The 26,737-nt window shown below is 42.6% G+C and overlaps 2 protein-coding genes across 10 annotated transcripts in view; both read left to right on the forward strand.

Annotated features, from left to right (window-relative positions):
* The window catches only part of syne1a (spectrin repeat containing, nuclear envelope 1a), a 286,238-nt gene that overhangs the window by 252,263 nt on the left and 7,238 nt on the right, over positions 1 to 26,737 (forward strand). The window lies entirely within an intron of this gene.
* utrn (utrophin) overlaps positions 1 to 26,737 on the forward strand; it is a gene marked incomplete at its 3' end in the record, with an annotated part of 174,280 nt that overhangs the window by 1,362 nt on the left and 146,181 nt on the right. For 5 of the 9 annotated variants that reach the window (XM_079360721.1, XM_079360727.1, XM_079360726.1 and 2 more), the window contains exons 1-8: positions 9,520 to 9,616; positions 17,905 to 17,966; positions 19,033 to 19,125; positions 20,435 to 20,512; positions 22,430 to 22,522; positions 23,281 to 23,453; positions 24,278 to 24,393; positions 24,813 to 24,979. In XM_079360721.1, the coding sequence (XP_079216847.1) occupies positions 9,535 to 9,616; positions 17,905 to 17,966; positions 19,033 to 19,125; positions 20,435 to 20,512; positions 22,430 to 22,522; positions 23,281 to 23,453; positions 24,278 to 24,393; positions 24,813 to 24,979 (864 nt within the window). In that variant the 5' untranslated portion in view covers positions 9,520 to 9,534. Of the gene's footprint in view, positions 1 to 769; positions 897 to 9,519; positions 9,617 to 17,904; positions 17,967 to 19,032; positions 19,126 to 20,434; positions 20,513 to 22,429; positions 22,523 to 23,280; positions 23,454 to 24,277; positions 24,394 to 24,812; positions 24,980 to 26,737 lie in introns of those variants that run through there. The other 4 variants (XM_079360729.1, XM_079360723.1, XM_079360725.1 and 1 more) reach the window with 1 other exon arrangement.

Genomic DNA, 26,737 nt, shown 5'->3' on the forward strand with positions numbered 1-26,737 from the left:
ATGACCACACAAGAAATAAAGCACATCTGTAATATGATGATGTTATTGAATTTATCCTCTCGAGGATACTCTTCGCTCTCAGATTCAGATCATAACCCCCCCCCCCATGTTTTTTGGGGGGGGTTATGATCCTGAAAACTTTGACTTCATTGACCAAATGACCTCACTTGACCCCACTGCATGCCACTGCTGTCCTACAAAAATTCTACCAAACACCTGGCAGCATCTTCATTTCATCACAACCATGAGTATATTCACATTTAACATCCTTCCAGTGGAACTAACACAGCACTGGGTTAACATGAGATAAAAGCATTTAATAGGACAAAAAGTATTGCCTCATTTTTTTTTTCTGAGCTGACTTACAGCATCAGTTTCTGTCACATGAGTCATTGAACACATTAATCCGTGCGCTGATCGTCAGCCTAAGCCAATTAGTTAACCAGTTTGTTTCCTCTCTAACACTGTTGACTGGACATGGAGCCAAAGTCTCAAGTAGCTCTCAGGACTTTAACGACCTACGGCGTTTCCTCGTGAAGCGCTACATCTTCCTGCGTACTACGTGACCTTGTTTGAATGTTTGTGTGAATGCAGCAGGACCTCATGTGACACTTTGACTGCCTGCGCCGCCGTTTGAGACGATTCCCAGATCTTTAAGTCACATTAAAGATGAAAGAAGCTTAAGTTCAGTCTAAACATTTGCCACTTTAGTGAGCGACAGTGCAATTGTATGTGATTTGTCTTTTTTTTTTTTTTTTTTCACTTACAGGTCTGTTACTGAGCTGCACACAGCTGAAAAAAAGGATTTAATTCAGTGGGTGCAATGGCTTCAAAAGGTGACACTGCAGAGGGCGGAGCGAATGAAGAGTTCAACGACATCATCAAGTGGAGATCTGGTATGTTTGTCGTCGTGTACATTGTGTGTGATGCCAGTTCCTTAAGACTGCAGGGTGAACGTTTTGTTGTTCTCTCATCCCAGCATTTGACTGAAAGGAAACTCTTGAGTCCTGTTGTGCATGGTTAAACCTGCAGTTCCCATGGAGAGCAGGGGGAAGAGGCACAAAAGCCAAACGCAAAAGCAACGAGAGACACAAAGAGAACAGGAGACGGCTGCTTGTAACGCGCGTCGCGAAGAGAAAGAGAAAGTCACAGAGAAGGTGACCAATGGCAGGAGAGGAGAGGCAAGGCAAGAATGCAGGGATGGGTTTAACAGAGCCGCACCCTGTGATCCCTTTCTCTGCGGATCATTCCATAGGTTAATCTTTTGTCGACGCCACACTCAGAGAGAGAGAGAGCGAGCGAGACAGAGAGAGAGAGAGAGAGAGAGAGAGAGAGAGAGAGACACACAAACACGTTGTTGCTCAGGTAGGAGGAGTGTTCCGGCTGAGCTACTTGTAAACACTCAGGATCAGCACAACGTATGGAATCTGGCTCCTCGTGTTGTATTAGCACAATTCCCTCCATTTGAAAAGGGTGTAACCTGAAGCAACATTAGTCCTGTGCTGTGTTTTTTTTTGTTTGAATACATGAGATTGATAAAGACAAATCAACCAAATCCTCTTGTTTTAAGGCCAAAGCCACAAAGCGTGTTGTTATGACTTGGATAAGGTCTCTTATTCTTGACCTACAGGACTCTGCTGTCATAAGTTTTTTTTTTTTTTTTTGTGGGGGGGGGGGGGGCTTGCTGTATCACTACCGTTGCTGTTTCTTTCTACTTCATGCATAAAAGAATCAATCAGTGCAGTGTATAGATCTGTCCATCTCTTACGATCCATGTGCCAGCTTCCAGCGCTCGCCCGGCCTCACAGTGCTGGCCCACTCTGTGCCAGGAATTCCACTGAGTTTGTAATTTACAACGCTGGTGTTCAGACCACAATACTTTTCTTAAAAGGTTTCGGTTTCCAAGGCAACTCCAAAAAGTTCTGTTTTTATTTAGCACGTAGCTTAGCTGCAGACTAGGACAACACTGTGTGTGTGTGCGTGTGTGTGTGTGTGTCTAACCTGAAGACTCTTTCTTTCAGCCTGTGTTTTCTTATCTTCACTTTGCAGCACTTTTTGTGTGGAATGTGTCTCGTCTGTGGGCAGAAATATGGCTTAAATGAAGCGCTAATTTTTTTTATGGTCCAGAGGATACCTTAACACTAGGTCAAATAAGGGGAAACATTTGAACACTGAATTTTCTACTTCTCACCAGGACACGTGTGATATGCTTTCCTCCAACCTCACCCAAAACCGCTCCTGTACCTGCTCTTCTTTCTGTCATCACACTCATTGTGGCTTTGAAAATCAAAGCGTCTTAGCGTGCTACCTGAGCTCTTTTGTAAACTTCAGACCGATTATGAACCCCTCGCCCCTGTGACAGCTTCACAGACCTGTCTGCTGCCGTGTCTGGTGTCAGCTGCAAATTAGGCAGCGAGTTATTGGGTGAGATTAGAGGAGTTTTGTAGTCTGCATGGAGCTCATACATCGAGTTTGAGAGATGATTGACAGAAAGGGGACTCCCTCTCTGTGTGTGTGTGTGTGTGTGTGTGTGTGTGGAGGAGGGGGGGGGCAGGTGGACGGATGTTTACACAGCTGAGAGGAGAGACACATTAGCACACTTGTTCATATGAACATGCAGGCAAACACGCAGTCATAGGGGCGTGTTTGAATGAGCGTATCTTTAAAACAGCACACACACAGACACACACCTCCGCCGTCCTCTGTCACTCATTTACACGAAGCTGCTTGTCCCAATTGTAAGAATATTACTTTTGTTTTAACTTTTAGTTACGCTAATAAGCCGGTGTGTTTCATTTACAGAGCGCGTTCGTATCCAAAACGCAGCGTGTGTTGGGGCTGAAAAGTGTGTGTGTGTGCGTGTGCATGCTGTCCCATAATGGAGATTACCCAGCCAGACAGCCTGTCCACTTCACAGACATATGCACACTCATGTCTCTTCAGGGGGTTGAGGCGGGGGGTGCTCGCTCATGTTTTCCAGCGTGTTAGGTTGTTATGTAATTTAGCAGGGGGCCACAGAGAGTTTGAGTCTGTCCAGCAAGGCAGAGAGGAAAGAGGGCAGCAGGGCACAACTGTTAAACGCTGAAGAATGACCTACATTGACACATGCAAACATTATAACATACAGTCCGTCAAATGTTGATTTGGCAAATATGGGGCTTACTGTCTTCATCAAATGATCTTGGTTTCGTCATCTATCCACGGTCCAAAAAAAAAAAGAAAAAAAAACCCAAATGTAAATCTTCAAAAAAAAAAAAAAAAATCATTAAACAAAAATAACGTTTCTTTTTTTTTTAACCTTTCTAAAATCTTTATTTGTGTTGAATATACATGTCGGGGTTTGTCTTAAAGCTGAATGTTTGAGGGGCATCTTTAATGTAATTGGCTGAAAGGCTAAGCAGTAAATCTAACACTGAATCATATGCAGACAGTTGGTAATAAAAACTCCAAAGTACCTGGAGCCCTAACATTGACCTCATGGGCTTTAAGTCAGTTGAGAACCAGATGTCCGTCTGGTTTTGCATCGCACAGAAGTTTAAAAACCAACTCAAGCAGATGTTACGGAGAGCTTAAAGGGACAAAGTTCTACCTGGTTTACCCTTTAACCCGCCTCAAGTTTTGATTGACCTCACTTTCTGCTGAGTCGTTCCCCCCCCCCACACACACCCCACACACACACACACACACACACACACACTCACACACTCACACACTGCCCATTCCAGAGTGCAGACTAATGTGAAAGGTCAAATATCATCCACAGGTTTATAGACTGTTCTTAAAACACTCCTCCACATGAACTATATACATATACAGATTACCGTAAATTCCGTACTATTGAGCGCACCTGTATATAAGCCGCACCGGCTAAAAATAAGTAAATAAATGTATTTGTACATATATAAGCCGCACTGGATTATAAGCCGCAGGTGTCCACGCTATAACAAGAGCTATTTACACAGACGTAGGCTACCGGTAACATCCGCAAATACTGTAGCGTCCGTACGGACGTTAAAGGACGACGAGAGCGTTCAAATAATAACTTTTAATAACCCGATCACTGTCGGCCGTGACCACGCCGTTTACAGCAGAGAGCAACACATAACTTGCCGTAACAATCCAACTCTCTCCCCCAGCGTTCTCTCATACAGCCACTCAACACGTTCTCGCTGGTGCATTCACTGACTCTCCACATAATCGGAATTATGAACACATTATCAACTACTGACTTTACAACATGAACCGTTACAACACGAAGCCTAGCCGACGGTGTCTGTAACACGGCTGATGAAAAAGATGACCGTAATATATTTCACAAGAAAAAGTCCATCCATTCACTGCCTCAGAATGACTTCATTACTCACTTCCTCAGTCTCTGTTGTCGCTGTCAGTGTCATCTTAACGTGCAGCAGCTCTGTTAGCTTCTTTGACAGCCAGGTCGATCGCCTTTAACTTGAAAGCTGCATCATATGTATTTCTCCGTGTGTTTTCCATCATGAGGGTGCGTGCATGAAGCGCAAAATGACTGATATTAAGATCCGACGTGACGAAGTCAAATGTTTTTGCGGCACAAGCTCATTGTCCCCCATAAAAAATCCATGCATTAGCCGCACCGGAGTAGAAGCCGCAGTGCTCGAAGTGTGAGAAAAAAGTAGCGGCTTATAGTCCGGAATTTACGGTATATACATATAATGAACCCTATTCCCTCTCTGCTTATTTGTCACCTGAGAGCCCCACTGTCATGAAGCTCCAGTTACCTGACCTGCTCTAGTTCTTCTCCTTCTGTCTGTCATTATATGCATCCCTATTTAATCTATCCAGTGTGTCTCTTTGATTAAACAGCAGCTGTCACTGAACAGATTTTTGACTTGAGGGAATTCTGCTTCAAAGATGTTTCCCCTTTGTTGACGATGTACCTGTTGAGCAACAGAAGAGGACTTTCTGCGTGTGCACATTATCTGTGGGTGTGACGGGCAGTTATAAAGACATGAATTGTTGTGTCTCATAAGGGAGCAGGAATGTGATTGTCACCAAATGCAGGGTGTGGAGCGTCACGAGGGCGTGGAGGGAAGTTTTCTCTCGAGGTTCATCACCATACCGGCTCTGCTGCACATCGTGGATCCTTGGTTGGTCGCCTCAGCCTCTTGGTGCAGGGTGGACCTGTTTGGAAATGTTACCTCGTGTTCAATAAGATGGGAGAGCTCGTTCAAAATCAACTATTACAAAGTGATCCTTGCATCAGAATGTGACGATACAAGCTTTTTCCAACTGTCACTGGTATGCAGGGTTATGCAAATCCATAATAATGGGAGTGCATGGGCATGTGTGGGAAGCATGGAACTAGAAATCAAACAAAGAAGCTTTCACTGTGGCCGCCCCTTCAATCTGAGATGTCATGACCTGAATCTGTGTTTTCCTCTTTGCCTCTGGCGTTACAGCTCCTCTTCTATGGTCAGTGAGAGTCCTTCTCATGTGTTTATTTAGATTTTTGAGCAAAGCCTCCACGGGGAACGCAGCTGGATGTGTCTTCACTGCAATATATTTAGTAAGGAGTGCACACCCGTGTTAGCTTCTCGTAGCTGCCCGGGAAGTGGGAGGGAAAAAAAAATCTTGCCTGGAAATTTGGGAACGGGAGCCCTAGCCAAAACGTCCCCCTTGGGTGCGGTTGTCTGTGGGACTTCTTTTTTTTTTTTTTTTTGCCTCTTTTGGTCTATGTGAATGTGTGCAGATGCCGCACCCAGTGCAGATGACATTTAAGCTCTTAGAGAAGGCTGGAAATGGCAGAAAATGATCAGTCATGTCGGTTCCTGTGGTCATTGAACACAAACTGGTCTCCTCTTTCTATCTGTGGATCTCCCTCTCCCAGAGCTAACCCTTTACTGGTTTAAAACCCCTCCTTCTTCCTCCTTCTCCCTGCTCATTAGACCTTAAAAGCCATGTTGCCCAATCTACCTTCTGACCCCTCGCATGACAGGATTTACTTGAAAAAAGAGAAAAAAAACAGCCGTTGGAGAGTGTAGATTAACCCTTTGAAGCTACAGTGGTATTTCACCACGGAGTAAATGATGTGGAGAGATTGAAGTCACTCTATAAAATGTCCTTTTTTAAAAAAATGCTTTTTCGAAAGGGGAAATAAACCCAAAAGCTCACGTCTTTATTGTACACACTGCACGAGATGAGTTATTTTAAAGACCCGTCGATTTTATTCTATTAAGGCTAAGTGTTCTGCGTCATTGGAGTCGTCGTTGATCGGAGTGACAGGACGCAAAAACCCGCCTCAGCTCCACCTCTTTGCATGTTTATTGGCTAACCAAAAGTTAGCTTGAGACAGCATTTTTTTAAGCTCTTTTTTTTTTGGCGACTGTTTCCTTTTAGTGGATAGACACAGTGAGGAGAGAAAGGATTGGAAACATTAGGAGAACATAGTTGAATTCACACCCACGGTCACTGTGAAAGTCAGCATTTTCAATTTTGACTGCCATCGCTGTGCTTCAAAACTCTGCTTAACAAACCAATGTGTGACGTCCCTGGGACTAAACGTCCATCTTTTCTACAGTCTGTGCTTATGAACCCAAGGGCCTTGTAGCTGGATGTGATGCCCCTACATAGACAATTTTTAAATGATGTCTACTTTTTCCATGGGTGGAGGAAGCCTGCAGCATTGTGGGAGATTTAAATTTTCCATCTTTCTCTCTGAGAGGATGATCAGACCACTGACTCATGCGCTCTGTATGTGTGAGAGAAACACAAGTACGATTGTGAAGTATTTTTAAAGGAATAAACGATAAAAAAACAAACATCATTAAAACTTAACTATTGTACGCTTTCAACACATCCTGCATTAATTGGTCCTTTATGTGCTGGTGTGTTCAGATAAGAATCATTCAAACATTATCCTCAAAGACGAGATGCCCTGTATACAAAGAGGAAGTACCAGATTTATAGAAACCCAAAAATCGTCGACGTTTTTCTAAAGGCTATAAATCATTCCGTTTCCTGATTGGTAGGGATCGAAAACTAACATCCAAGTTGACAATCAGAATTAGGACACAACCAATAGGTAACTGTACTGTTTCATCTCAAGTCCCTGTAGGGTACACACATCAAAGAGTGACAGTACAGCCAGAGTCTTCCTTTTGGGTAAAACATTGTCAATCTTTACAGTCTCCATACCGTGCTTAAACATGATTGGCCCTCCCTTCCCCCGCTGGCTGGCACGGCCTGCACTCACACTGCTTCAGGACAAACTGGGCCCGAGCATGGTTACCTCTTGTACATAACGTGGTAATACAGCACTGCATGCTTTATGTTATTATGAAGCGCGCGCCGTCAACAATACAAGCAGACCCGAGAATATTTAAAAAAAATAAATAAAGGGAAAGCCTGAGTCTGCACAAAGCGCAGAATAACACGGAGGACATGACGGCTACTTCACTGACTTTTAGTGTCAGTCATTTCAAACAGATACTGCCAGAACACGCTGGATTCCTCCATAATGACGCGTGTCGACGTTGTGTTCCTGCATGCTTGTGCATCTCTTCTGACAGTTCCAGTGCCGAGGCGATCACACTGGTCAAACTGGACTGTAGGGCTGAAGCGTGCTTAGGCAGGCCACAGTGTGATCGCGCCCTGAGTGGGCGATGGGTCTACGACCAGAGGACAGAGGTGTGTGATTTGCCTTGACTGAAAAGGATTTGATTATTATGTTCACACAATCTTTTTCTCGCTGGAGAGACTTTAGAATCCAAACATTGCAGTTTTTTTCCAGTTCTTTGGAAAGTTTTGGATAAGATAGCAAATTGCCCTTTCGGTATAATATACAGTAGATAAGCATTTAACCTTTTTTTGCCCAATGAATGTCCTGTAAGCCTTTTTAGGATGGGCATATCATTAATATATGTTACATTCTAAATCAAATCATACATCTTGGCCTAATTCATTTAATTTTTATGAGGCTGTGTGACATTAGTATTTTTTATTAATCTGTCAGTACAAATTTACTCTAAACAGACCTACACTATTACCCAAGTTTAAAAGATAGATAGATAGATAGATAGATAGATAGATAGATACTTTATTGATCTCAAGGAAACTTCAAGTCTCTGTGCACCGAGTGGTTGGTTTCGCACGCCCCATGTACAGAGCTTGTGGTCATCGAGGAAGGCAACCAGTGGCCCCTCTCCCCCTTATTTAATTCCCCTCGCTCTCGTTCTCTCTCACTCTCTTGCTCGCCCCAATTTCTAACTCTATCGCCTGTCCTGTCTCTCCCATAAAGGCACGAAAAAATCCCTGCAACTTAGAATGAGAAAAAAACAATCAGGAAATGTTTGATGCAAAAGGCATGAAAGTCAAATATTTATTCATTTCTTTCAAGCGTCAGTCAGATGTGTGACGTTTAGTCCAGTGTATCTCCACATTTATTCAAGAAGCTCGCTGATGGATGCCCTCGGATGCAGACCAAATAACAGAGGGAGTAGGGGACGCCTGTCTCTGAGGTCATGACTGATTCAGCCCAGCGGAAAGTCCCTTTTTTAGTCTCTGATTCCTTAGGTCACTGCCAAGGCCAGCCTGACCAAACCCCACACCAGCTGCTCATACTCTCTGTGGAGGGATGAGGACTTAATTCAGTCTGACTCTGGAAGTTGGTCATGGGTGGGGGGGGGGGGGGGTAACTGGGCAGTTTTTCCTCTTTTACTTCCTCTCTGTGATGAAAAGGAAAATAGAAGACAAAAGACAAGGCAATTAACTTTCTCTGTTTCCCTGCTTCCTTCCTTCCTTCCTTTCTTCCTTCCTTCCTTCCTTCCTTCCTTCCTTCCTTCCTCCTCTACTCCCCCCCCCCCCCCGTCTCTGTAGGAATAGAGTTGTTTATTCAGTTGCCCCTCATTGACTCAATATGTCAATGAGCAAATGGACTCAGGCTTCTGCTCCCCAGCTCACAGACCTGCAGTAAATGTCAGGAGCAATGTTTTTGCATTTATCCCGCACCATTTCTTTTAAGTTTTAAAGGTTTCACTTTCATGTAAACATTAGCAAAGCAAGTGGCAGTTGTAGCCCAGAGTGTCAGCAGGATGTTTTGTGGTTTTAGGTCACTTTGGATCATGATTACCTGCTGTCACTTCCTGCAGCGTGAGCCGGCTGTCGCCGTCACTTCTTCTGTGTTTTCAGCGGGAATCAGCTGTCAGTTACAAACACGACAACACAAATATCTACGTCACCTGTCACCTTCATTTTTATTTTTTTTAATTGATGACGTGAAGCAGTCCCTGTTCTTGTCACTTCACTTTTTTTCACCCTCCTGTTGAGTGTGTTTGTGTGTGTGTGAGGTCACATCTCACAACCAAGCCCCACCAGCGCCCCGAATAAACAGACTCGCTAAACGCTCTCACACCTCCACTTCCTCTTTCTCTTCAGTCTCTCGCTCTCCATCCACTGCTGCCATCACTACCCATTTATCTTCCTCTTCCGGATTTGTTTTTCTTTCTTTCTGCCTCTTTTCCTTCTGCTCTTTATTGCACAAAAAGATTGCGTTCCGTCATGAATTTGAGTAAGTGGAAGTCTTGGAGGAAGAAGAGCTTTTTCAGGAAGAAAGGAAAGCCTGAACATTTTCTTTATCTCGGTAAGTTGGCGAACAAATCCTGTAGTTCTAGTGTCCATTTGTGGAGATTTATCCTCAAATGTTAAAACAACATTAACAGGTGACTTGGCTGTTTATTGACTAAACCTAAAGAGTTAGTTTAAAGGGCTGTTAAACTACATTTTAAGACCTGTTCCATCTAACCACAGGAACTAAAGATACACGCAGATGAAATCCAGCTTTTAATATTATGCATGACATCTTTTCTCTTTGTGACTTTATCAGCAACTGATTATTAATTGCTTTGATACAAGAAGCAGCTGTGTTGTGGAGGGTTGTTAGCGTCTCTGTGCACAAAGTGCCAGTAAGCACTACAAGCATCACCGTTCAGCATGTTGTGATATCTTATGAAAAGTGATTATTTTGTGTCCTTGTTGATTCTGCCTGTTTCAGAGGGCGGGGCTTATTGTGTTGATGCTTTATGCGCTTCCTGTCTCCAGTGCATGCTGTTACGTTTGAGTGCGAGAGTCAAACGCTGCTTTCGTATTTCATACTTTTCTTTTTCTGCATCCACCTCGTCAAACATCAACAGCTCTACTTTCTGGAGGATCAACATTGGCTTTCTCTTTTCACTAAAATATTTCGACAAAAAAAACCCAAAACACTTTTACTTTACTTATTCTCGGATTGCTCTCAGATTAAGAAGAAGTAGCAGCAAGACATCTATTTTAAAAGTGTATGTTGGGGCTTTTTATGCCTTTATTTTGGAGACAGGAGAGGGATAGAATCAGAGAGAGAAAGAGAGAGAGAGGAACCATGTGTCGGATTTAAAATCCGGGTTGCCCACTTGGAGGACCCTGGCCTCTGTACATGGAGCGGACACATTAACCACTAGGCTACTGGCGACCTATTGGGTGTTTATTTAATGCGAAACGCTGTGTGGTAGTAGAATGATACTGTATGTTTTGGTAATAACACATGTCCTGTGTTTTTTTTTTTTTTTTTGCGCCCATTCACACCTATTCTATTTGTCTCAGTAAGCAAAGAGTCACATTGTTGAGCTCATCTCTCTAACTTTCACAACACATAGAATCCCTGATATTTCTTCTGTTGATTAGATTTGATAAAAGTCTGCTTGTAAGTGTAATGTGTAATACATTTAATATACACTACGTACGCATGCTGATGAGGATTTGAGATGTGTAGACTTCCAGTAAATGAAGATCACAAAGTTAAAGCCTCCTCTGTTGTGTCTGTATTTGTGCCCTGATCTTTTGCCCTGATAGGCTCTGCTTTGTCCCCCCCCCTCCTCCCCCCCCATCTTCTCACGACACATTTATTCTATCGTCCTGTTGCACGCAGCCCAACAGTGTTTCTTCTGTGTTTATCTGCATTCACCCTCTATCCTGCATGCATGCATTCTGGCTCCCCACCCTCGGCTTGCCCTGTCCTGTTCTGCTCTGCCGCCAATCTGTTTCCCTCTCATTGACAGCGTCCCATTTTTTCCCTCCCCCTCTCTCTCTCTCTCTCTCTCTCTCTCTCTCTCCCCTCTCCCTCTCTCTCTCTCTCTCTCTCTCTGTCCTCTCTGTCTCTCTTTCTGCTGCAGCATTCTTCTGATCTCTTCCTCCCTTGCTGGTCAAGGAGCGACAGAGGAACAGAAGAATAGAGAGAGAGAGAGAGAGAGAGAAGGCTTCCTCTTGTCTTCTTGTGCTTGCGGGAAACTCTTGGACTGTCTTTTCTTTTTCTTGCTACTTTGGTTGAGTGTTGTGGAGGCTCACAGTTAAAGATGGCAGAGTATGGGCTCAAACTCAGAGGGTAGGAACTTCTGACAGGTGTGTGACAACATAACAAGGTGTGCACACATGACAAGGTGTGCCGCAGACGTTAAAGTTGGCTTTGCTGTTTGAATGAAGCATATCAGGAATCTCCTGCGATCTGAAGTTTTTGAAACTGTCGGGGGGGGGGGGGGGAGTTTCAAAGTAGATTTCATTGTGTCTTTATGACTGTCTTTGCTCTTTGGTACACTTCAGTCAGAGACAATTTGTCCGAGTGGGTGAATAAAGTGCATGGCATAGTGTTGCATATTGAAGTATCATACTGTATTTCATTGTACAGTCTCATATTGTATTTTGCAGGTTTTTTATCAAAGTATTGAGATTAATAACGTTTTTAAATATTGTTTGAGATTATCTTTAGAAATTACCAGCTAGTTTAGAACTTCATTTTTTTGATAGTGCAGCGTTAAATATCATTTTAATTTACTAGTTATATTGTTTCCTGCTCATATTTCAATCTATCGCAGAGATTTAAAGTTCCCATGGTTATCCATCCCCCCCCCCCACATCACTATTCCTGTTCACATCCTAATTACACCGACCCATGCACCTACACACAGCACAGATGTGTTTTTCATGCTGCTAAGTGGGGATATGGGTTAATCTTTCTGGACGCTCCAAGTGTTTTTATTACAAATTCCCACATCTCGCCAAAGGGACGAGAGTCAACAAGGCTGCGCCGGCTGGGACAAGCTTCGACAAGTGACCAGTGCAGGGAGGAGGGTGGAATGCAAGGGGGGGAAATTAAAGGCATTCTGTGCATTTCCTAACAACCTATGAAGGCAAAACATCATCAAATAGTGCGGAGTTTGATGTACTCTTTAACGTGTGACGAAGAGGAGAATCTTTATCTGGGAGACTTTTTCTCAAGTGATATTTGGTGTAAACGCAGAGCATTTTGATTGTTTGTTGGCTTTGTGTTTGTGTGTCCTGTGTGAAGCTTTTCCTTGTGTAGTGTTTAGAGAAAAGACAGTTAAACGACTCAGGCCTGTTAAATTGCTGTTACCTGTTATCGAGGTGAAGTTCACGCTGGGAAATGTTTTTTTTTTGTTTGTTTTTTCCCCCCCCACTGTGCGAAAGTATTGTATTGCCAAGAATAAAGCATTTTCCCTCCATTTCTCTGAACAATGACACAAACTATTACCGGTAGAATAACCTCTTATGTCACCAAAAAAAAAAAAAGTCAATTTTTGGTCAGAGCAGCAACTTTCCATCACTGCGTAATTTCCAGGTTAAAGTAATTGCCAACCTTTTTTTATTATCAATTCATTGTCCAGTCACCTTTCAAGCAGAAATGTCAACTATTTTTCAATTTCAGCATCTTGAATTAAACAATGTATTGCTTTTGTTAGTCATAAATAATGACTGATAAATGGGTTTTTTTGGAGGAATTTGACAACATCACTTAGAAGAACCCTTTGATAATTTGCTGAATTACATTTTTTTTTCGCGTTTAGCCTTCGTGTAGTGAAAGTTTTCAAACACATTTCCAGATAGTTTTCTGGAATCACACAGGTACTTCATCTGATACCTAAAGTGATTGGTGGTTCCCTTTTAACCATGTTTTAGCGAACTCAGCTCGTTGTAATTGGTGCTCGACGGTGCGGGAAAATTGTGTAAATATCTCTTATTTGCTTAAGTCCCCCGGGCTCTCATGTTGACTGTGAGTTATGCTGCCATGGAAACCCTGATGAGTTGTGTGATTTTCACCTCAGTGCCCCCCCCCCCCCCCCCCCCCCCCCCCCCCCCCCCGCCCACACCCCTTCTTCACCCTGCTGTGTGGTCACAGGCTCTCTCCACCTGTGAGAGGGGGGGGTGCTGTATAATTTCTGTTATGTGTTCCCAGCTGGCTGCTCGAAGGAACATGTGTGTTTCAGGTTTTTTTTTCCTCCGCCTCTTATGTCACATTTGGAGGTTTATTTGCGGTTCAATTTTCCTGTCAGTGCGGGTTCGTCTTCTTATGTAATGTTGGTCAACATGGGGTCAAGGTGCCTGAGCAACCAGTCAATTTTAAAGCCTTTAAAACCTTTTTTTTTTTTTTTTTTTGTTGAATGTGTTGTCTCGCGCTCAGTGAGCCATGAGAAGACAGCCCTGGGGTTACACTTCCTGATGTAATCACTACTTTCCTGTTTGGCTGTTGAGGAAGGGAAACATTTATTTCTCAGCACATTTTACTGTACATGACTTCATGACGACACTGTGTGTGTCAGTCAAATCCCTCAGTTTACACGTGTGTGTGTGGTGTGTGTGTGTGTGTGTGTGTGGTGTTGTGTGTGTGTGTGTGTGTGTGTGTGTGTGTGTGTGTGTGTGTGTGTGTGTGTGTGTGTGTGTGTGTGTGTGTGTGTGTGTGTGTGTGTGTGTGTGTGTGTGTGTGTGTGTGTGTGTGTGTGTGTGTGTGTGAAAAGCCTGTTGGTTGGATTCATTGATAATAAAAGAACTTGATTTGTTTATTAATTCTGCGACATAGTAATACCATATAACAGTTGAAAATGCTCCATGCATGCAGACTGTAACTTAAGCCTTGGGCAGGTGCCGCTGATCAAAGTACATCCGACAAGCTTGTTTTTGCTACTGACCTGCTCAGACTGTTATTTTTCATGTTTGGTATGGAAAGGATCCATACACAGATTAACTCTGTCAACAGTGCCGTAGACAGTCCAAAGTTGCAACTCCTGTGTGAAATGGTTTGTTTTTGTTTTGACGAGAGAAGGTAGGCGGTTTTAAGTGCAAATATTGGAGATGCTTCTGAAAGAAATGGAGAGAGGTTAGAACGCAGAGAGCTTTCAAGACCGATGCCGAGCTGGCTAAACACTGAAGCTACAGTGCTCGTCACATGGCAACCAACTCGAACATGGACTCTGAAGAGGAGGGGGCGTGGAAAGACAGCTCTCTTCAATGTTTTGAATTTGGCCTGCAGTACAGTGCAGTTTTAGACTCTGTGTCAGAGTTACATACTGCTCCATATTCATTCCTTCAATTATTATTACAAACAAGCTTATTCTTCCACCAAGGAATCCACCATTTCATCTAAGAAATGTACTTAGTTATTGCTACTTTAGTTTAAATGTAGATGAGTCGAAGATGAAATGTACACAGACTTCAGTCAGCAGAGGAGTGGCTCAAAAGAAGCAGAACACATGGTGAAGAGAGTTGTGGTTCAGGACAACATTCCTGTGTTTAGCTTGTTTTTTTTTTTTTTTTTGCTCGTACCTGATGTAACAAGTCTCTCAGTTTCTGACTTCTTGCAAAAACTAAGATTCTTGCTTCATTTGCATTGAAGTCATTGAGAAAAGATGTAAATTGAATGTATATTTCTGGGCTTATTATTTGATACTTGATAAAGAATAAAGGATGTCTGGACTTCCTTTAAGTTCAACACTCGTGAAAGTGTTCATGAACCTCTCAGGGTCACATGTCAGATGAGACTGGACCCCTCGAGCACACGTACCGCTTTGGGATCAGATCAATTCAAATGCACAGCTGACTTGACAGTTTGTTTACAGCTGACTTAAAGTGTGTGTGTGTGTGTGTGTGTGTGTGTGTGTGTGTGTGTGTGTGTGTGTGTGTGTGTGTGTGTGTGTGTGTGTGTGTGTGTGTGTGTGTGTGTGTGTGTGTGTGTGTGTGTGTGTGTGTGTGTGTGTGTGTGTGTGTGTGTGTGTGTGTGTGTGTGTGTGTGTGTGTGTGTGTGTGTGTGTGTGTGTGTGTGTGTGTGTGTGTGTGTGTGTGTGTGTGTGTGTGTGTGTGTGTGTGTGTGTGTGCGCATGTTTTCTCATATAAACACCAGTGTTAAGTGCTCTGTATTACAACTGTTGGTGAAGTGCTGGTGAGGTCGGCTGTAAACTCACGAAAACAACAGAAGTGACATGAAGTGTAGTGGTGTGTTGATGTTGTATACACACGTTCTCTTATTGGAACAGATTTTTTTTTTTCTTGCTCTCACACACGCACACACACACACACACACACACACACACACACACACACACACACACACACACACACACACACACACACTCACTTGTGTTGCAGCTTTGATCTGTGCAGCAGTAAGACATTCCTGTGCTGTGGTGAGTCGGAGCAGCAGACAGATTTAGGGGGAGCAGTGTATGAATTGAGTGTATTGTCCTATGAAGGCAGTAAGGTGGACTACCCAGGAGACCTGAGCCTATAGGTACCCTTTCCCTCAAAGGGGCCCACTGCAGGGGGCCAATAGTACTGTAAAGACAGGAGGCCTTGACGTCTAATTTTTTTTTTTTCAGGAAAAAACCCCCCGTTGTTTTAAAAACCTACCTGTACTTGGCCTGTGCTGCTCCTCTTGGGGCGTTTCCCTCTCTGGATCTTTCTCCTGTCGCTTCTTTTTTTTGTTAGTCATTCTCTGTAATTGATCGCTGTCAGTTATCGGGGCCTCTTCACCACCTTCATGGACCTCTTTTGCGACTCCTACCTTGTTAACCCCCCCCCCCCCCCGGTCTCTTTCTCCTGTATCCCCTCCTCTTCATCCATCACCTCCTCCAGCCATCTCCTCTTTGTCTTCTTCACCTCCTCAGAAAAAGAATCCTTCAGGGGCTTTTGTTGCCTATTTGAGATTTATGAGTCAACACACACTCAGGAGGGCCTTTATTTATTTATTTATTTATTTATTCTTTTACAGTGTCACGGCTCAGAGTACTGCCTTTGACTACGGAGAAGAGGACGCCAGCTTATTTTTAGCTTTTGTCTCCACCTCCAAAATCTCACCCTTCCATTTGTGTTTTGTCCTCAGAATATAAACCCCCATAATCATTGACTCAGCACCTGTTATCTTCTCCTCTGGTTTCTGACATTTCTGGAGCGTTTAGATAGCCTGGAATTTACGTTTGCCCTTTTAGAAAGAAATAGGAAAAAGCAGATAGTCAGTCCTCACACGCATTGCGATGCAGGTCTACAGATCTATACTGTTGCACTGGATGCTAAGAGTTCAGGAGAGCTATGGAGCAAAGTTTGTTGCATCAAGACTTTTGATGCTTTAACCTTTTTTTTTTTTTTTTTTTTTAAATTCAGTCTGACTGTTTATAGAAGCCTTTATTTTGGAGGCTATTTATTAACAATGCCAATCCCTTTATGGGCCTTTAGTTATATGAATTTAACAACAAATAGGCAAGAGACAGCACAATACAGAATAATCTTTACTGCCAAGTCAAGTGATTTATTTTTTTAATACTTCGTAGAAAGTCAGACATTTCCCTTCAAGGAGTTCCAAATCTGTACAGCACACCTTCTTCTGTGATAATTTTTTTTGTGAGTTCTCTTCCAGTTGTGAGAAATTGTCAAAGTGAAAGTGTCTACAAAATGAGAAACAGCTCAAACAAATGTAATACTCGCATGATATTGAGTTACTGACACTCTCTCTCTCTGTGCTCGCTTTGAGAAGTGTCCGGATGTTTCCTAAAACTCTCTCTGTTCACCCCCGTTGATCTCCTGCTCTCACCTCATCACCTCTCCTTTGCAGCACATTCTTGTTTTTTATGCCGTTTCTTACGCACACACATGCACACACACATTTACTCTACACACGCACTCCAAACACCTGAAAACAAAAGAGGCCGACTTCTGCTGGGGCTGGTGATCATAACCTTTGACATTTTGTTCACTTCATGGTGCTTCACACAGCGGACAGTTAAATGACAGTGGCAGTTTTAACTCTCATACACAGAAAACACGTTTGCTGGACCTCCTTTATGAAGGTGTTACCGACACAGTTTTTGCCATTGGATCTACCAATAATCTTTGTACTGATGAGTAAAATATTCCTTCTTAAAGGTCTTTTGTGCAGCTTTTCTGAGCAGTCTCAAAGCATGAAATCAATAACACATGTATGAACGGTAACTATAACTGAAATCTGGGTGTTTCTAAAGTGAGGTCCAAGTCTTTGTAAGCGCCACTCTGATCCATTACAGGAGTCGGCCATCGTCCAGGCACATCAAAGCAGCTGACCCTCTGCCTGACACACAATGAGGCCTTTTTAGAGAGTCAGGATGGAGGGAGTAACGAAGGAGCTGGGAGCGAGTCAAGGGGGGAGAGAATGTGAAATATTCCTCTAATTGTGTTCAGAGACCAGGGGGACATACTGTGTGTGTGTGTGTGTGGGGGGGGCGTGTTTTAGCAGGAAGACTTGTGCATTACCTTTTTTTGTTGTTGTTTGTGACACGGCACACCTGTGGATGTTTTGTACGCATCATTCAAATCCATGTCATTGTGTTGTGCAATGTTCTGATCTCTCAGCCCCGTGGATTTTGATGCTTTTAAGCTTGGCTGCCTCCAGGTGTAATTACCTTTTACCAGCATGTCGTTGTCAGAATGGATGTGGTCAGTTTGTACCTGAAATAAACCTGGAGTGTTGATAATGTTCTGTGTTATCATCAGGCAGGCTTACTCGCAATTTATGTCCACTTTTTCTTTCTTTTTTTAATTAACCCGTTCAGCTTTCTAATCAATCTTCTTGTTTTTGTTCCCCAGACGAGCATGACGCAGTGCAGCAGAAAACATTCACCAAATGGATAAACGCACAGTTCTCCAAGGTAATGTAAAGGATTATTGAGCAGTGAGTGCAAATCGTTGTGAATGGAATTAGCGAGTGAGAGCGCCAACTTTGCATGGCATCCTTTGCTTTTAATGTATTCATGTGTGAATGTGACAAAAAGCCCTTTATGTAGTCAGAAGATTTTTCAAAGTGTCCATTATTAGCGTTTCAGCCTGAATACAAGCGAACGTACTTTCAAAGCACAGGAGAGTTCATGGTTTGGGAGTTAAGAGGCGTCCTCTTCCTGAGATAGAAAGTGAAGACTTGAAAGAGTGATCAGGCGGCACATTCATGACATCATTGTAGTCCTTGATTCAAACGGGAGAGGTTTACAGAGCCGCAGCGTGCTAGCGTCGCTGCTAGCAAACAAGAAGGCTGAACTGATGATCCGTGAACCTCAAGAGAAAAGAACATGTGACACCTATGCTGGATTTAGACTGCCACACGCGTCTCCTCTTCGCTTTGTAAAGCAAAACACAGGAACTTAATGTTGTGTATGAAATATATAAATGTTCCGAACATTTTCATGCTTCTAAGCATTTCTTTGTCGATGACTCTACTCGGCAACTTTTTCTGCCAGGATGCTTATTAACAGAATTTTAAACTAGTAAAAAAAAACACCAAAAAACAAACACAATTTCAATACCTGTTTTCGATACTATATCAACAAAAACAGACAGTAACTCTCAACATTACGTCAATGCTCTGTATTTAACAACCAATCTGGTATCATTGTTGTGTCTAACGAGGATTGAAACAAATTTTCATGAATAAAAAAAACATAAAGGTATTCATAAAGGCTTTCTGTCTTTAAAGAAGTCCATTTTCACACGTGGATTTCTTCTCAGTGAATATCTGACAGTAACTGTACTCTATTGATGCAGTCTTTATACAGTTAATGTATTAATCCTGAGGTGCAGCTTCAGTGTGGTAATTGACTGTGTTGTGTATTCATTTGTAGATGCAACATCTGTGTTTAAGTTTGTGACCTGAAGATGAAAAGTACAGCTCATAACTTCAAGCTATAGACAAACCCCCTTTGTACTGTTTTCCCCCCCAATCAGACGGGAAAGACGCCAATCAAAGACATGTTCTCTGACCTGAAGGATGGGAGGAAGCTGCTGGACCTGTTGGAGGGGCTTACTGGCTCTGTTTTGGTGAGTTTGTGTTCGACAGACAGCAGACACTTTTTTTTGGTCTGTCTTCAACCAACAAACGATCAAGTAAAGAGTAAGCTAGCCCGATAACATTAAAAAAATATATATACCTGATCTACCATTTCTCCCTTTAATAGGACGTTGTTGTTTTTTTTTAATCAGTACACATTTGTGACCTCATAGAAATGAAAGTGCATCATAACCCAAAACAAGCTGTTTTAATCGAGCGATGATTTCAAGCGAGGGTGGGAACACGGTCAAAATGTTTCTCCTCTGTTGATTTGGAAAGCCATGTCATTACATTACCGGCGCTCGGTGTTTTTCTAGCTCAAACGTGACTCTAGCAGCCGCTCAAGCCAGCACAAGCACACGTGTTACCTCATTTAAACTCTAACTTTGGATCTAACGTAAACACTAGGGCAACACAAGGGGGGGGTCTCAGCTGATGCACTCTGGATCCTGTGACAGAAACAGCTCAATGAATAACACATGTTTCAAAAAAACACAATATCTCACATGTTGCCAACTGAGCTTTTGCTTATTCCTTCATCTCGGTGTGATTCTTCGTGTATTTCACTTTTTCACTCTGTTTTTTCATTCTCAAAGATTTTGGATTTGCATGAAATGAAGCACTGGAAATCCTCCAGTTTATCAAGTTTTGTTCAAGAATTGATAAAGAAATTGAGAAAACAAACATTTGACACATAAGCAGGGTTGATAGATTTCTGTATACCACCTTACTTGTATGTTTGTCCCTGGCGACCTGCAGCGTAATTATGGGCACACATTTTCTTCTATATTCCTTTTATATCAGTCTCACTTTACTGTCACCTTTCAGCAGCATATCTTCTTTACAGCACCTGCAGCCCTACTGACTGTAGTGCCAAGTGCCAAACATGCATGCACAAACACATACACACACACACACACACGCTGTCTCTCTCTCTGATTCCAGAATAATTCTATAATTGGGTGCTAATGAGTGGCTGAGGTATGTGAAGACTTAAAAGGGATTTGCAGTTGGCAGCTCCTCATGCCTCCATTCTTTCCATAAGTAGTCTTGTGGACACAGCTGATAGGCTAATGGCTGTGCTGAACGTATGGAGGAGAACACTCTCGCTGAGTGACGGCGCAGCTTCCTGCTGTATCAGTGCCCGTCAGTGAACATCACCTCTCACTTCTAATTCTCTGAATAGGGAACTACTTTGTGCATCTCTGACGATTTTTTACAAGCTTCCAGCCACTGCAGCCTTCTGATTGGCTCTTGAAGGGGCTGTCACTCACTTGTGTTTTGTTTCCTCTTCCTCAGACCAAAGAACGAGGCTCCACCAGAGTACACTCCCTCAACAATGTCAACAAAGTTCTTCAAGTCCTGCATCAAAATAATGTAAGTCACAGCTATTTTTAATGCTATTCTAACAGCGGCTGGCGTTCCATGGGTATTTTCTTCTTCTTTTTTTTTTATTAGTAAACCTGTGCTATTAACCAGCTACCTGTTTAAGTGAGTCTTTTGAACCACCCAACATGCACAGCCAGAAACAAGGAACCATCATGAACAGGACAGTGAGATGCTGGTTTATATTGTCGTCGTAGAAATCCACCGTGTTTTACTTTGATTCTTTTCAAATTCTCTGACACAACGACTTGAGACATTTGCATTTTGAGCTGAGGTGGCACCTTAAAAGTTTGTGAAAACAGACATAAAAAAAAAAATGCTGGATGTTTCTAATGAAAGTAAACCACACATCTCAGTGAGACGTGCTTGTCTTTGACACCATGGAAGAAATTGACTTCATGTTCACATTAAAATGAGTCTACAGCTACAAGGTGACCAGTTATGCAGAGTTAATATGTAAAAAAGCAAGTTAGGTTCTTGGCTTCAACCTTCACTTAAAACAAGTGATGTCTCCGACTAAGGATTTACATAGTGTTCTTTTTACAGTCTATGAATCAAACCTGGTTGGTCAGATTTTGCCCATCAGCGACTATTCGTTTGAATGTCTTTTTTTAGCTCATAGATCCAGATTCTCATTTACTAAAGGTGCATTTTAGAGTTTTGGTAGAGAAATGTTAAAGTTCGAGAAGTGTACAGATTCTGTGGTATTTGATCTTAACTCTATAAACAAACTGTCCTCAGAGCAAAATGTGGGTCTTTGAACACTGTTTGAAGATAAAATGCTATGCGAGAAGTGCAGCAGTGAAACCGTAACTCTCCTGGTAGCTTTTTGCCTTTGAATAAAATTTGTGTATTTCGTTCAGAAATATAGCATAGATTCGTGCCACTTCTCCAACTTTCAAATTTCACTACATAGTGCACCTTTGAGCATAAGAGATAAACTATGTAATAAAGCTGTTTGTCCCCGAGACTTGGAATAAAAAAACCAGCCACAAGCTACGCATTCATCAGACCACCGCCAAAGAACATCGCTTTTTATCGTAACCTTAAAATGCAGACACTCATATAGAGGCACATTAAAAGTTTATTCTACTGTATATTCTAGTGTGTGTGTGTGTGTGTGTGTGTGTGTGTGTGTGTGTGTGTGTGTGTGTGTGTGTGTGTGTGTGTGTGTGTGTGTGTGTGTGTGTGTGTGTGTGTGTGTGTGTGTGTGTGTGTGTGTGTGTGTGTGTGTGTGTGTGTGTGTGTGTGTGTGTGTGATGGAGGTACTGAAACTAAGAAACACAGAGAGAGAAAGATGTGATGTTGAGGACGGAGCTAATTGGGACTAAAAATAGGTCAGAGGTCAAGTCTGTGGCAGGCAGAGAGGTTACTTTTCTGTTTAAACCAACACTTGACCTCATGTTCCACTCTCGGGCTTGATCCCGAGAGTGGATATTTATATGTAATCAGCCAACCTCTCCTCATATGATACTTGTCTAACAAGGCTGCAGACGCACTTACAGGCAGCAATGGAGGGTGTTATTACGGGGGTGTAATCAACGGTGTGGGGCAAAACGCATGAAGTGTTCAGCTGAAACAGACAGTGTGGAAACTCATTAAGACAAGCAGCACAATGCGAGTCCCCAGCTTAAAGTAACACCAATGTTAATCTCTGCTTAGAATCGAACGTTCGATGGTGCCAAGTGTTGTTACATAAATGATTACAGGCTTGATTCTGAAGAGGTTTTACAGTTTATAACGCAGACGTTTTGTCTGGTGTTTAACTGGGTAGCTTTTCCCATTAGTCTGCCACGTACTGCAATCATGTCTACTGTTGTTATAAAAAACATTGTACCACGGCTCCTATTGTTATCATCATCATTGTTTGTATTTAAGTGATGTTTCATGATTTGTCATATCTTTCAGGTGGATCTGGTTAACATAGGAGGGACAGATATTGTGGATGGGAACCACAAGCTGACTTTAGGCCTCATCTGGAGTATTATCCTACACTGGCAGGTGAGCACACACACACACACACACACACACACACACACACACACACACACATGCTGCACCTTTTCTTTCACGCACATGTGTGCACACACACACACACACACACACACACACACACACACACACACACACACACACACACACACACACACAGACTCATTACTGTTTGCTGACTGACTGACTGTGGACTCACAGTACCATGATGATCCAGAGGGATCCAAAGAGCAGATGATGGAAAATCAGTATTGGTGTGCACACATGCGTCCATGCATGCAAACATGTTTATCTTACAGTGCTTTTTGTAAGGATGACCTACTGAAATATGAAGCACACAAGTTTCAGAAGGTTGTTTGAGACATTTATGAAAAAAGTCTGAGTACTGCCTCTGATATCATTTTTTCATGACTTCCTCAAAAAAAAAAAATGTTTACCCTCATGTCACTCCTCTCCGTGTGTGCACCATGAATTTCAAAGCATATTTAAGTTTTGTCTGTCACGCTATCATTGAAATAGAAAACCTTTTTTTTTTTTTTGTCAATGGGCAGAACAAATAAATGTGAAAGACCCTTAACTAGTTTCATATGCATAAACAATGAATAGATTTGTTTTGTAGCTTGATGTCAAAGGAAAAATTATCCCTTTGGTTATTCCCTAATCTGACCAGACGTTCTGTAGTCTGAGTGTAAATGATATAGTCACCATATTTCATATAAACTGAAAAAAATCATCTTACTCTTCTAAATATGAATTTCTCCATGTAGGTAAAAGACATCATGAAGGACATCATGTCAAACCTGCAGCAGACGAACAGTGAGAAGATCTTATTGAGCTGGGTACGTCAATGCACCCGCTCCTACCCAGAAGTCAATGTGCTGAACTTCACCACCAGCTGGGCTGACGGTCTGGCTCTCAACAGCATCCTCCATCACTTCAGGTGATCTTTTTTTGTACTTTTAGTTTGGATTCTACTTTAAGTTGATACATTTCTGTGAGACTGCATTTCCACACATGAAGGCCTTCTCTCTGTTGCACGACTTGTTGCTCCAAGACAAACACTCTGCTTTAAGGTGACATGCATGGTTGATACCTAGTGAGAGAGAGAGAAAGAGAGAGAGAGAGAGAGAGAGAGAGACTCGGCTGTGCAAGTTGGCGGGAGGTCAGGTTGACAGGTCAGCGCCTGCAGTGTGTGTGTGTACACTGCTTCACTTGCTCTGTTTACACCTGCCATGTCACTGTTTGCACACGCTCGGTGTGTGTTTGTGTGTGTGTGTGTGTGTGTGTGTGTGTGTGTGTATGGCTGTTGTGTGTGAAAGAAAGAAAGAGAAAGCGGGGGGGGGGGAAACATCAGGGGTGTTTTCCCCTCTTTCTGTAACCCCTTGTCCCTACTAGTGATACACACACTCACACACAGGCCTGTGAGCTGTGAGAAAGAGCCGTGTTGGTTTAGACCTGAGCCTGGCTTTAGGTGGATCACTGAACACACACATTCCAAACCCAGCCGGCCTCAACACAAGTCTTCTCTGTGAAGAGTGCACATCAAGGCTTCCAACACTTTTGTGTACAGAAGAAAAAGTGCAAAATAAAGAGACCTGAGTTATTAGTGTGTAGAATATAAAAGACTCTTTTACATGTTCATTGGAGAAATGCTTCCAATTATGCAAATAAATGTTTTGAATATAGCCTTACTTGAACTTTTTACGTTTGGATTTTCAAGATAAACGTGTATACAATATTGTACACTGTCTTGTGTCTTTTCAGGCCGAATGCATTCAGCTGGGATAAAGTGGTCCATATGAGCCCTGTGGAGAGACTGGACCATGCTTTCACTGTAGCCAAAGACCAGCTGGCTATTGAAAAGCTACTGGATCCAGAAGGTACTTTTAACAACACTTTGCCCTCGAAGTAGAAAACAATTTTATTTTACGGCCTGAAATTCCCTCACATTCAAACAATGTGTGTTCATGCAGCCGACCTTTTATGTCCTGCCAGCAGCTGGATAAACTCACGACGGAGTAAATACCTCGTTGATGTCTTTGGCTGAACATTTGTAAGAAGCTGTTTGCTCCTGTAGCACCTGTAGTCCCGCCGGAGCTGTTTTCAGACGCCTCTTATGACATGATCGAGAGGGACAGACACTTGACCTGAGTCAAAGCCTGTTAAAATCTGCCTGAACATGCTTTACCCGCCTTGTCATCAAATCTCCTCCTGCCGTACTGAACTGTTATCTCACTCCATTTTTCTGCGCTTCATATTTCCTCATCCCCCCTTTTCCATATTTTCTCTCCTTTCCCAGACGTGGCTGTGCAGTTACCCGATAAGAAGTCCATCATCATGTACATAACCTCCCTGTTTGCCGTGCTGCCCAAAGATGTGAGCATGGAGTCCATCAGAGAAGTAGAGACCCTGCCACGCAAATATAAAGTGGAGTCTGAGGCCTCGGGTCCAGGCCTCGGCGCTCAGGTAAAATATACAACACAACTTCCAAAACAGCTCGCACAGAGCGAGCTCACACATCTGTCGTTGTTTAAAAAAAAAAAAAAGATTTCAAGGTGCTCTTATATGCAAAAATATCCAGGTGTTTATCCCCGAGATTTAGACAGAAGCACAGAGAGAATAAACTGATAAACTTTAGCAATTTATGTGGAGTCAAAGAGCTATTTTTTTATGCTGCAAATATCTGGCAGTGATAAATTTGGAAGAGATTTAAAGCTTGTTCTCTGTATACACGAGTCTGGTTCACTTTTCAGTATGCTTTGGCACGGTGAGAAAAACAGACAGAATCCAGTCCTTTTGTTTTCTCCAGCCTTAATACTAAACACCTGCACATCTGACAACATTTATCGTGTCATAATGAAACAACAGACCCATCTGTGTTAGTTAGGAAGCAACCATAAAGAGAGCTTTTCTCAGGCTTAATGACAAAACCACAAATGCTCACATGTGCATGTATGAACCACTTTACAGCTGACTTCTGCATCTTGTGTTTTATCAGTTTAATGTTTTATCTGCAGAAGTTCGTTCTAGAAGAAAGGTTGTTGATTCTGCTTTAAATCTGAAAAAAAAAACACACTTCCCCTCTATGATATGGACTGGAGGTCATAGTTAAACAAGAACGTGATAGAAAAGGGGATATCAATGATGGAGGAAGGAAACTGTGTATATAATACGTGTGTGCAGGAAGGACAATACCAGCGAGCAGGTTATGTGTGAAATTAACCAGTGATTCCCAAGCTGAGGATCTATGTAACAAAAGTCTGAACGAGGCTAACTTTAGTTAAATTCTTCAGCTAAAAGCTAACAGCTGACTGCTGCCAAAACTGTCCTTATTGGACTTTATTGGAGTTTTAGAGCTAACATGAACTTATAAAAAGTAGACTTTGACAGACTACAGATACTTTAATAGACTGTATTGATATAATGAGCCAAACCAAATTTAGAAAAAGCCCTAAACATTTCTGAGGCTGAAATGTTAATGATGAATACCTGCGATGATTATAGCCGTAAAAAATAAAATTCAATCTCGGCTCTTTAATCGCAGTGGTTCAGATTTTTCTTGAGTGGTGATCAGGTCCTCCGGTGCAGCAGTGTCTGCCCAAACTGCCTGTGCCGCTGTCAATAAACTATTGTCTCTTACTGTGAATGGAGAGATTTAGCCCCTGAACTACATAAAGCTCAAACAACTGAAAAGCTGCATTTGCCAAAAAAAACAAAAAAAACCCGATGGACCCATAACTGCCTCAACCTTTGCTGCTGGTTTATGTTTCTGATAACATTCAGTTTGAAGGCCACAGACTCGGTTATGTGCACTGCACACATACAGGAACACTGAAGTGTCTCATTGTGCAGCCTCACACACACACACACACACACACACACACACACACACCCTTCCCATCAGTTTTGAAAAAGCCATCTCCTTGCTTCTCTGTCCATTGCTGCTCATGAAAAGCACAGCAACGCACAGGCAAACAGGGAGGAGAGCCATGACTCACCCCTCTGACATTAGCCAACAGCAAGCTGCTGGAAACACAGCTGGAAAGAGACGGAAGGAAATTAGGGGAATAAATTGGTGAGAACGGCAGTGTGTGCGGCGAGCTGACAGGGAAGGCTATATGAGGATTAAAGATGGCTCCGTGTGTGCGTGTGCTGGTGGTCAGGAAGCTGACATGCAAATTCTATTACTGTATAATGTTTAACATCTGCGAGCATTTCCGAGTG

Source organism: Symphodus melops (genome assembly GCF_947650265.1).
Source record: "Symphodus melops genome assembly, chromosome: 1".
Taxonomy (NCBI): Eukaryota; Metazoa; Chordata; class Actinopteri; order Labriformes; family Labridae; genus Symphodus; species Symphodus melops.